Source organism: Phyllobates terribilis, unplaced genomic scaffold, assembly GCF_046119375.1.
Source record: "Phyllobates terribilis strain yellow unplaced genomic scaffold, ASM4611937v1 Scaffold_2__4_contigs__length_985480577, whole genome shotgun sequence".
In the NCBI taxonomy this organism is placed as follows: domain Eukaryota; kingdom Metazoa; phylum Chordata; class Amphibia; order Anura; family Dendrobatidae; genus Phyllobates; species Phyllobates terribilis.
In genome coordinates this window covers 313,840,187-313,853,207 of record NW_027362762.1, presented here as the reverse complement: position 1 = coordinate 313,853,207, position 13,021 = coordinate 313,840,187, and the positions used below count along the sequence as shown (strand labels likewise).

The 13,021-nt window shown below is 40.7% G+C and overlaps 1 protein-coding gene across 4 annotated transcripts in view; it reads right to left on the bottom strand.

Annotated features, from left to right (window-relative positions):
• MYO16 (myosin XVI) overlaps positions 1 to 13,021 on the bottom strand; it is a 904,557-nt gene that overhangs the window by 179,945 nt on the left and 711,591 nt on the right. For all 4 annotated transcript variants that reach the window (XM_073664248.1, XM_073664251.1, XM_073664257.1 and 1 more), the window contains exon 28: positions 7,448 to 7,550. In XM_073664248.1, coding sequence (XP_073520349.1) covers positions 7,448 to 7,550 — 103 coding nt within the window. The remainder of the gene's footprint in view (positions 1 to 7,447; positions 7,551 to 13,021) is intronic.

Genomic DNA, 13,021 nt, shown 5'->3' with positions numbered 1-13,021 from the left:
GAAGATGACTAAGCAGTGTATAGGGGTGAGTCCGTTCCTTCTCGTGGTGCCCCTGGAAAAGACCTGCTGCTGCAGGCCAAACTGAACGCGGACAAATCCTGTTGTAAATCTTTTGTGACGGGCAGAACGTGTTATGTTCTGCTACCAGAGCTAAGGAAAGAGAGGAGATCTGTCCCTACGATAGAACTCAGCTGAATCCCTACGATGTAACAGGGAACCTGATCCTGCGATCAGACCTGCTAAAGTCCTAAGCTAGTCTGTACGAAGACCTATAGATGTGGGGGAGGAATCCCTACAAGTACTAAGGACTGGGAGGAATATGGGACACCTCCTAACAGAAATAGTAGCAGACAGACGAACAAACAAAATATAAAGAACATAGAGGTCAGTAAACCAAGCAAACTAACAGAGCAAGACACAGAGCACAGGCTAGCTAGAAAGTAGATATACAATGAAGTCCAGCAAAGCCAGAAGGGCGGAGCAGGATTAAATAGGCCAACAAGGTCATGTGACCAGCAAAGGAAAAAAAAACCTAACAGCAAGGTTCTAACAGTACCCCCCCTTCTAAGAGGATCCTCCGGATCCCCTAGGACCAGGCTTATCAGGAAATCTCCTGTGAAACGCTCTGATAAGTCTGGACGCGGAAACATCATCTGACCTCACCCAAGAGTTATCCTCGGGTCCGAAACCTTTCCAGGCCACAAGATACTGCAAACTACCTCTATACCGTCTAGAGTCAAGGATGCGAGAAATTTCATATTCCCCGTCCTCCACCACCGGAGGAACAGAGGCAGAGGCGTCACCATCCGACACAACAGCTTTTTTTAACAGAGAGACATGAAAGACCGGATTAATTCTCCAGGAGGTAGGAACCTCCAACCTAACAGCAGATTGGTTGACAACCTGAAGCACCTTAAAGGGCCCTACAAACTTGGGACCCAATTTCTTAGAAGGAATCCTCAACCGCAGATTCCTAGAGGACAACCAAACCATGTCACCAACAGCGAACAAAACCTCCTGTCGTTTCCTATCAAAGTAGTCTTTAGATTTTCTGTTGGCCTCCTGAAGATTACCACGCACATCCGTCCAAACTCTTTCCAAATCACCGGAAAAATTCTCCTCCTCAGGCACGGCAGATCCCAACTTGGAGAACGACCCAAACGACGGATGTCTCCCAGAACAACAAAAAAAAGGCGAACAACCAGCAGAAGAAGATGTATGATTGTTCAGAGCAAATTCGGCAAGTGGCAGAAACTCAGACCACCCCTCTTGATTGTCTGCCACAAAACAACGCAAGAACTGCTCAACATCCTGGTTTTTCCTTTCTGTCTGGCCATTAGATTCAGGATGATATCCGGACGAAAACGACAAATGAATTCCCAACCTGTCACAAAAGGCACGCCAAAAACGAGCCACGAACTGAGGACCCCTATCAGAAACAATGTCAGTAGGAACGCCATGAAGTCTGACAATTTCCTTGACAAAGGCCTTAGCGAGAGTTTTAGCGCAGGGCAGTTTGATGAAGGGAACCAAGTGACACATCTTACTAAAACGGTCCACGACCACCCAGATGACAGTAAAACCCTCAGAGGGGGGAAGGTCAGTTATAAAGTCCATAGCCAAATGTGTCCAAGGAGCACTGGGGACCTCCAAAGGACAAAGCAACCCCGCAGCAGGAGTATGTGAGGACTTAGATCTAGCACATACAGTACATTGGCGTACCCACTTAATGACTTCCTTCTGCCATCCAGGCCACCAAAAACTGCGACCCACCAGTCTCTTGGTCTCAGAGATTCCGGGATGACCTGCCAACCGAGATTCGTGACACTCAACAAACAAATCTCTCCTAAAGGTCCCAGGCACAAACAACCTCCCATGAGGAGTGTTAGATGGGGCATTCTCCTGAGCTTTAAGAATCTCATCTTCCAAAACGGAGTTTAAAGCAGCTATCACAACACCTTCTTGTAAAATGTTTTCCTCTTTCTCAGCACCGACTATGGGAGAAAAACTGCAAGACAAGGCATCCGCCTTAACATTCTTAGTACCAGGGATGTAAGTAACGGAGAAATTAAACCGCGAGAAAAACAGTGCCCACCTAGCCTGACGGGCATTCAGGCGCTTGGCAGCGTCAAGATATATCAGATTTTTATGATCCGTAAGAGCCTGAACGGGAAATTCCGCACCTTCCAAGAAGTGGCGCCAGTGTTCAAATGCGAGTTTAATAGCCAATAATTCCCGATTACCAATATCGTAATTCAATTCAGTCTCCGAAAATTTTTTTGAAAAAAAGGCACAGGGATGTAATCCATCCCCGTTATCCTGAGACAATACTGCGCCAACCCCCACAGAGGAAGCATCAACCTCAACCAAAAACGGCCTAGTAACATCAGGCTGCATAAGGATGGGAGCAGAGGTGAACCTCTCCTTGAGATACACAAAAGCTTCAATGGCCTCAGAAGACCACTGAACCGCATCAGCACCTTTCCTGGTGAGATCAGTCAGAGGTTTGACAATACTAGAAAAAATTTTTATGAATTTTCTATAGTAATTGGCGAAACCCAAAAACCTCTGTATCGATTTCAAACCAATAGGCCTAGGCCATTCCTGCACAGCCTGAACCTTAACCGGATCCATCTCAAAACCTTTGCTGGAGATAATGTAGCCCAAAAAACTAATTCTCTGTACAGCGAACTCACATTTCTCCAGCTTAGCAAAAATCGAATTGTCCATTAATAACTGTAATACCTCACGCACGCTCCGCCAATGAGACTCCAGATCTGGCGAATAAATCAAAATGTCATCCAAATACACAACCACATTTTTACCGATCAAAGGTCTAAGGATGTCATTAATCAGATTCTGAAAAAATGCAGGAGCATTAGTAAGACCAAAAGGCATAACCAGATTCTCAAAATGACCCACAGGAGTGTTAAAAGCAGTCTTCCATTCATCACCCTCCTTCATGCGCAACAGATTGTATGCCCCCTTAAGGTCAATTTTAGAGAACCACTTGGCCCCCAATAACTGGTTAAACAGATCAGGAATCAATGGCAGTGGGTAAGGATTGCGTACCGTAATTTTGTTAATCTCACGAAAATCCAGACAAGGACGTAAACCGCCGTCCTTTTTTTTTACAAAAAAAAATCCAACCGCCACAGGAGACTTAGAGGGCCTAATGTGACCGGCGGCCAAACTTGTCTGTATGTATTCCTCCAAAGCCTTCCTCTCAGGAATAGTAAGGTTAAATAAACGACTTTTAGGAAGAGTCGCTCCAGGGACAAATTCAATAGAACAATCATAGTCTCTATGGGGAGGCAAAACCTGCGATTCCTTCTCAGAAAAAACTCTCCAAAAATCCTGAATAGGAACAGGCAATTCTCCCCTATCCAAAGCTGCAATACGCCCGTTACAACACTTGTCATAACATTTATGGCTCCAGGATTTAATTTCACTGGTAGACCAATCCAGTACAGGATTGTGACATTTTAACCAGGGCAATCCCAATATTACTGGAGAAGGCAAGTTATTCAACACTACCAAATCCAATTTCTCATGGTGAACACCATTAATAGTGAGAGGAAATTCACAGACCTTGAGAGTAATATTCTTCAAAGGGGAGCCATCCACAGAAACCACAGCAATGGGGGATGATAAAGGTTCAGGTTTTAAATTGAGTTTTTCCACGAATCCCCCATCAATTACATTCAGTGTAGACCCGCAATCAACAAACACCCGAAATTCCATTAATTTTTCCTGAGCAATCGTGGAAGCAGCTAAAAATACACCCTTGGAATTTAAACAGGCAATACGGGCATGACTGACCATTTTTTTTTTCTTTCTTCATACGAAGCTCACAGCCTTTAATCAAATGACCAGATTTTCCGCAATAGAAACACAAGCCTTTCGAAAAACGACGGTCTTTTTCTTGAGAGCGAGGTGCCACCGATCCAATCTCCATCGGTTCACCACTGTTAGTACACACATTATCATAACCAGAAACTGACATAGCAGAGGATTTGCTCTCATTAACCCTAGCACGCAGTCTTCTATCCACCCGTATAGCTAATTGCATAGCCTGTTGCAAATCCTCAGGTGTAGGATAAGCAATTAGCAGGTCTTTAACCCTTTCACTGAGCCCAGCAAGAAATAGACTTTTCAGAGCAGAATCGTTCCACCCTATTTGAGTGGACCAACGACGAAAATGTGTACAATATTTTTCGACATTACCTGATCCTTGTTTTAAACGTCTCAACTCAGTTTCAGCTGATGCGACACGGTCAGGATCATCATATAATAGTCCTAAAGCAGAAAAAAAACTATCCACTGATCTGAAGCATGTATCACTAGGTTGCAAAGAAAAGGCCCACTCCTGAGGCTCTTTGCGCAAAAGTGACATTATGAACCCTACGCGCTGGGATTCATCCCCAGAGGACTTGGGTCTCAAACGAAAATACAATAAGCAAGCATTTTTAAATGAAAAAAATTCTCGATGTTCACCAAAAAATAAATCCGGCAAACATACTTTAGGCTCCAAGAAATGTGCTCCAGAACAGTTACTCACGTGCTGACGGAGCTCGGCCACTTCCAGAGAGAGTCCCTGCAGGCGATGAGCCAAATCCTGAACCGACACCATGATGGAACAGAAAAATCTTTCCTTAGAGAATTTGCTGGCTGGACTTACTGTTATGTTCTGCTACCAGAGCTAAGGAAAGAGAGGAGATCTGTCCCTACGATAGAACTCAGCTGAATCCCTACGATGTAACAGGGAACCTGATCCTGCGATCAGACCTGCTAAAGTCCTAAGCTAGTCTGTACGAAGACCTATAGATGTGGGGGAGGAATCCCTACAAGTACTAAGGACTGGGAGGAATATGGGACACCTCCTAACAGAAATAGTAGCAGACAGACGAACAAACAAAATATAAAGAACATAGAGGTCAGTAAACCAAGCAAACTAACAGAGCAAGACACAGAGCACAGGCTAGCTAGAAAGTAGATATACAATGAAGTCCAGCAAAGCCAGAAGGGCGGAGCAGGATTAAATAGGCCAACAAGGTCATGTGACCAGCAAAGGAAAAAAAAACCTAACAGCAAGGTTCTAACAGAACGAAAGGTGTAATGTCCAACCTTTTATAGATAACAACTACAGGAATGCCTGTCACAAATAAGAATATGATGAAGAAGAAGAATATGAAGAAGATGAAGAAGTAGAATATGAAGAATGTAAAAAAAAAGAATAATACGAAGAAGGTGAAGAAGAAGAAGATGAAGAAGGTGAAGAAGAAGAGGATGAAAAAGATGCTGAGGATGATGAAGGAGAAAGTGTGGGAGAAGTAAAAAAGAAGCTGAAGAGCATGGAAGTAGTGAAACATAAATATCTGACAAAATATAAAAATACTTAACATAGTCAATATTTCCGTAAATCAGAACGTCTTAAAAAAAATATTAATTCCTGCTATTCCATTTGATTGGGCTAAACCTCTATGCCTTTATTGTCTCCCCCACCTCCCCCAATACATTCTACATTATTCTTAGTTGTTTTCCTTCATGTAGAATTAACCTACAAGGAAAGAAAGGGTTTATTTTCATTCCGATATTTCTGTCCCATTGACTTGCATTGGTTTCCGGTATCGGAATCGGTCATATCCGATACTTTTTCGGTATCAGTCCGATCCAATCCGATCCGATATTTCCCGATATCGGAAGGTATCGCTCAACACTACTCAGAACTCAATCATATCATCCATAGCTTCATTGATAAACAATTTAAACTTTATTGATTAAACAGACAATCAAAACATCATAAAAACTAGACAAGACTCAAGACACAACAAATTAAAAAGCGAGATAGTGTGTGCAGAGATACAGGAGATGTTAATAAATATTAAACTGCATGATTAATTACAGAAAAGAGTTCATAAAACAAACTGCGAATCAATATAATCAAAACTTTAAAGTGACACAGGTATCAAAGTGGCATAGTGTCAAAATAAATTAATAGTTTGTAGTATGAGAAGGAATACTATTTTCCATAAATGAATCAAATATAATATACATAATTTCATAACTAATCATCATAGGACATATCTACATTGATTGTATATATACACAAAGTCTTCAGAGGTAAGTATGTAAAGTGCAGTGCAGTTTCTTAGAGAGACTAAGTCTTTCTCCACATCGCCTCTGGTCATGTACGCCACACTGAGTGTCATCCATTCTACAGAGGCTTTACTACATCCCAGGGAAGATATGGCACACTCGACGGCATCTACGCACTGGCAGCGATCTCTATCAGGCTTTCTCAATCTTGATACATCTTCAACGGAGTTATTCCCACAACACAACTTTTTAAGCTGAGCCTTTTATTAAAATAATACGTTCCATGTTCTCTCTATGTACTCACCCTATAAGCCCCTTTTCTTTTGTTTGTAGGGTATACATGCTGAATGCAATTAAGCCTGGAACAGATGCGTCACAGCCAACAGCAAGTTATTCAAACTCCCTACCAGTCTTGGGAATGTCTGCAGTCTCAGCGAGACAGATGAGTAGCAGAGACTCCACAACAGACGCAAGCCAGTGTCAAAGCTGACCTGGTGTAATATGCTAATTGTCGAGCTACTACCTGGGCTGATATATGTAATGCTATATTCCATTACAATTCAAGATACAGTAAAATACTCTGCTGAGTTTTTGACTTCCCCAAGGCCAGGCCCTGAAAATTGTCGGTATTAACTTGGTATAACCAAGCTTCTATTACGGACAACTGTATGTAGCCTGCTCTAGAGTAGGCCTATGCAGAAACTTTTACATACTTACACTGGGAGAACAAGACAGCAAATGTAGTTTACCCAAGAGTGCGGTCTTAGATTTCTAAGAAATTAGAATGTTTTGTACCTTTTCATTACTAAAGTGACACAATAATCAAAATAGTTGATCTGTTTATATTTTATGTTTTTTTTATTGGATAATAAAATAATGAAGAAAATACATAATCTCTTAGAATATATTTTCTTCATTTTGTAGCAAAAGGTTTAGTTTATTGAATATGTTGGCTTCATATCAGTAGCAAACAAAGTTTTTAACCACAAACAAATAGTTAAACTAAAAACGATCCATGCGAAGCCAGGTAATTTTGTTTGTATATAATATTATATATGATATATAATTATATATAAAATCTAATAAAATTATTATTAAAAAATACCTTCTTTTTGGCCACACTGTATTGGCTTATTTCAATTACTTCCCTGTGAATCTTATTATAAGACAAAGTAATTCAAGGAAATACTTAACACTGTGAGAAATGAAATTCAGGGAAAAATAAGCATTTCCTAGAAAATCTAGACACTTGGGAACCCTCTAATGAATGCATTTCATCTAGCAAGAAAGGAACGAGTAAGGAAATTTATGAACTCCATCCAATGCAAATGAGTTGACTTAAGATTACCTGCCATCCTTGCTGCTTGCATTGCTCTAGAACATGTCGGCATTTCTCTTCAGGTGATGCTTTATGCTTCTGTCTTGTTAAGATTTCTGTTAAGTGCTTATACCTGAAGTTGAGATAAAGGAATAATTATTAATAAAAAGATGTTTCATAGAGAGCTACCAAATGAAAATGTCTCCTGTGACTTGACATCATATATTCTATATACAGATTATGCTATTTATGGACACATGCTATTTACATACAATTAGTGAGATATTATGTAGCAATGGTTTGTATCACATGGCTGTACAGGCTGCAGAAATTTTGCCATGTGCATATAAGCAACTGCATAATGTTCCTGACTTATGCCCAGTAACTCATTTTTGTATGGCTAAAGCCTTCTGAAAATCAGAGTATAGAAAATGATTGTGTGCTTTACACATTTTGTAACTTGTAAAGGTATGCGTTCACAGGGGGATTTATCTTTTTGTTCTAGGTTGTAGGTTCTCATTGTGTCTGCATGGGATTCATTTCTTCTCACTATTTAAAAATATACTCATAGGTTGGTTAGTTATTCTTGTTATATATAATAGATACATCCATCATGGAGATGTGAATTTAGGAGCTGAGCCCTCTCCACACAGTTCAGATGCCTCAAACATAAGCGATTGGAGCTAGCTCCGATTGCTGATGTTAAAGGGAATCTGTCAGCAGGTTTTTGTTATGTAATCTGAGGACAGCATGAGGTAGGGGTTAACACAGAGATTTCAATGATGTATCACATGCCAGGCTGTGTGCTGCTGTTGATTTACAATGAAGGTTTTATCACCTTGTGATTATCATTGCCTGGACTATAGCAGCTACAACAGCGCTTGCATTTTTGTCAGACTCTGCCCCCTCCTGTGATAAGCAACTCACTGTCAATAGACAACATACATACAGAGCCTTGTGTGGGTGGGGTTAGCTTTCTCAGCTCTGCTGCATTGCTAAATCTAAGAAATCTGACTGTGTCAGAGCCGCTGCATCCAGTAAACTAATTGAAACATTACTGGATTCAAGGTCACTTTGCCTACATCATATTGCTCTCAAGGAAGCAAAATTCTACTGACAGATTCCCTTTAACACCTAAAGGACAGGTGCAAATGACCATAGATTCTCTCATCTGAGAGAATTGGACGATTATGTAAGTGACACTGTGATCAAACTCTGATCAGAGTTTGATCAGAGTGTGAGCATAGCATGATCCGATTCTGTCAGATGAGAAGATGGAGAAAAAATTCTCCATCTTCTCCATGCTGTGAGTCTGTGGAAATTGGACTGCACTCAGATGGCAGTCTGATGTTTCCCATGCACTCATTGACTTGCATGGCAGAGTGTGATCCAAGTATTAGATCAAACTCATGCATGCAGCTATTTTTTCCATGGGCAAACTTGTGCACGGCCCCATAGATTAACATTGATACAGGTGTAAGCCAATGTTTTGTCGAATTGTACTTGGACCAAAAATACACTCGTCTGCACTTGCCCTAAAGGGAATCTGTAGGCATCCTCTCTTCAGCTTCTATCTCACAGACAACCAGTGTGGGGGAAGGGCAATACAGCAGAGCTGAAAGCACTATGAGAAGAGAACTGAAAATGTACTTGTTATTAATGAGACAAGGTTCAACTGTACTGTACTGTGTTGGCTATACTCAAGCACAGCTTTACAGCAGAGCTGACATCACTATGTGATGAGAATATACTTGGAATTTTTTTTCTAAAAAACGTTATTTATTAAAAATATTAAAAACACTTTATGGCGTACATCATGATATATAACGGGATAATGTATAAAGGGATATAAGGAACAAACATTGGTGTAAAATTAACAGGTATTTAAACATCTAACAGGGCCTTAAGGACCTGTCACACATAACGAGATCATTAGCGAGATCGTTATTACGTCACGGTTTTGGGATCGCTGGAGAGTCGTTTCGTGATCGCTGGGGAGCTGTCAAACATGCAGAACTTACCAACGATTTCGGCCACCCCAGCGATCTAACTAACGATCTCGGCGGTCGTTGGGACGCTTTCACACAGCAGCTATTTCAACGATCCACACCTTGATAGGGACTGTACTGTGTCACAAAGGCGTGCATAAAATTACTTTTCCGCACCCCCTCATCTCCGATTGGCGGCTGTGACTCTGTATCCATTCATCTGGGCTTTGTTCCTGACAAGCGTTCTGGTTTGTGGATTGTAGTAGTGTTCTTCGGCTGTGTCTCCACATATCAACAGCCTGGAGAACTCTGCTAGGATCTGCAATGCAGCACGAGGTCAGAAACAAAGGATGGAATCGCTATTCTGTTGCCTTCTTTATGCACGGCGGAAAATGAGAACGCTGTAGCGACCACCAATCAGGGATGAGGGGCGCGGAAAAGTCCAATTTATGCACGCCTACGTGTCTCAGTTCTGAATCGCTAACGAGGTCGTTGATAAGGTGTCAAATACAGCAATGCACACTGCCCAGCGGGAGTGCAACGACCCAGGAATGGTCCAGGAAGCTTTGTAACGATCAGCGATCTCACAGCAGGGGCCTGATCGTTGCTACCTATCACACATAACGAGATTGCTAGCAAGATCGCTATTGCGTCACCAAAACCGTGACGTATCAACGATCTCGCTAGCGATCTCGTTATGTGTGATGGGGTCTTTAGCGTTAAAGATTCAACCATACACAGGCAATACCAACACAGCCACAAGGTAAATATAAGCCTAGTTGAACTAGGCCCCATATATAGCCCTAGATACAACCCTTAAAAATTCCCTACCTAGCCATGGAGGTTGGCACCTTAATTGACAATGGTAACCCCACTCAACAATGACTATTCATATAAGCCCCTATAATCTCCCTATATATCCACACAAATAATGTTAAGCTTATCACTTCTCTAGTTGGGTATTAAAACTATAAATGAGTCATGTCAGCGTTTACTGAATGGAAAACGCTAGTCATCTAACCAAGTACACATCACGGCGTGCATTCCACCTCTCTGTTAATGCATCCCACTATTATACATAAAAGAAAAGCACCATTTTGGAGAACAATAACATGATATATAAAATCATTGATCGATCCGGACATTTGGAGAACAATAATAAAATATATAGAATCAGTATTAGTATTAGTGCTAATTAAGGAATATGCTGACAATAAAAGGTCTTATCAATAGAATTGTTAGACCTTAATAAAAAGGTCATCTCACATATAATTGTTAGTCTTTAATAAGGCCTAGTATTTAAGTGTAAAGCAACATAGAATTAATATATTCACATCTTCATTTAGAGGGCAGCACAACCTCCATAACTTTAAATGATATAGAATTTATATCTCCGTCATGTACTGCAGGGGCGGACACAGACTGCTTGGAGCCCACACCTTCTCATTTAAAGATTTTTCTGTATTTTCATGACTTTGAAAATTGTACATTCACACTAAAGGCATCAAAACTATGAATTAACACATGTGGAATTACATACTTAACAAAAAAGTGCGAAATAACTGAAAATATGTCTTATATTCTAGGTTCTTCAAAGTAGCCACCTTTTGCTTTTATGTCTGCTTTGCACACTCTTGGCATTCTCTTGATGAGCTTCAAGAGGTAGTTACCGGAAATGGTTTTCACTTCACAGTGTGCCCTGTTAGGTTTAATAAGTGGGATTTCTTGCCTTATAAATGGGGTTGGGACCATCAGTTGTGTTGTGCAGAAGTCTGGTGGATACACAGCAGATAGTCCTACTGAATAGACTGTTAGAATTTGTATTATGGCAAGAAAAAAGCAGCTAAGTAAAGAGAAACGAGAGGCCATCGTTACTTTAAGAAATTAAGGTCAGTAAGTCAAAAAATTCGGAAAACTTTGAAAGTGTCCCCAAGTGCAATTGCAAAAACCATCAAGCGCTGCAAAGAAACTGGCTCACATGAGGACCGCCCCCGGAAAGGAAGACCAATAGTCACCTCTGCTTCTGAGGATAAGTTTATCCGAGTCACCAGGCTCAGAAATTGCAGGTTAACAGCAGCTCAGATTAGAGACCAGGTCAATGCCACACAGAGTTCTAGCAGCAGACACATCTCCACAACAACTATTAAGAGGAGACTTTGTGCAGCAGGCCTTCATGGTAAAATAGCTGCTAGGAAACCACTGCTAAGGACAGTCAACAAGCAGAAGAGACATGTTTGGGCTAAAGAACACAAGGAATGGACATTAGGCCAGTGGAAATCTGTGCTTTGGTCTGATGAGTTCAAATTTGAGATCTTTGTTTCCAACCACCGTGTCTGTACTGTATATATATTACATAATCTCCTCTCATTGCGTGTTTTGCCGCTTCTTATTACATAGTGCCCTCTCTTGTTATGTGCACCACCGTTCCTTACATATCAGATTCTCTTGTTATTTTTGTTATTTATAGGGCCCTGTACTTTATTACATACCATCCTCTCTTGTTAAATGTATAATGCAATGACGGCTGATGGAGCATAGGAAAGCTTAATTTCTAAAGGAGTCGGCTGATGTCTTCTGGTCAGATGCTGCTCCATCAGCAGTCATTTTATATCTAATGAGAGGGGACTATGCAATAAAGAGAGGGCACTATGATTAACAATTAACAATAATGAGAATATGCTATGTAAGGGACGGTGCTGTACATGACAAGGGATAATATTATGTAATAATGGGTGGTGCTCCACATAACAAAAGAGGACGCTATATTGTAAGTGATGGCAAAATACATAACTAGAGAGGATGGTAAGTATTAAGAGATAGTGGTATATATAATAAAAGTGGAAACTATGTAATTAATGATGGGACAATTTATAACAAGAGCGTACACTATAACACTATATACTAAGGGACTGTGCTATACATAGTAACTCTACATTCCTGTATCTGAGTGAAGTGTCGGTGTGCTTCCTGATTTTTTTCTCTGACGGCACACGGACCCATTGAGTATGTCCTCAAAATCAGATCAGAAATAGACATGCTCGGAGTCTCACATATCTTATTCTCGGATCCGTAATTTTCACAGATATGTGAATGGATCTGTAGAACTCTGAGACTGAGTGCCATTCGATAAAAAATTCTTGCAGCTCATAGAAATTTCAAACTAATGTGAGTATGTGACCTGAGGGAGGTTGTTTTATAAATAACAGAATTACTTCAAGTCACACAGTATAAAAAATAAATAATTACATCCAGGTACTTACCGCTGACATCTCATCTGATTAGAGTCGCTTTTTGTTGTTTCTTCTCCATCAGATCAGACCTTCATATCGACATCTCAAATCATGACTCGTCTTGCCATGATGATCACTGCAGCTCTAAAAATAACATTGTATATATACATTTGTCTCCCGAACTAAAAATTTCCCGCACTGTGCCTCTGACTACAAATATGTATCCCATCATTAATATACTATTAGCCACACACCAGTCAAAATATAAACTGCCAGAGCTGTGCCCCCCATTAACTATAATCTCTGCCACTCAATATATATAAATGAATCCATCAATCCGTCTCTATGACTCTCCCCCAATTCATTTGAAGGCTACAGTATGTAGT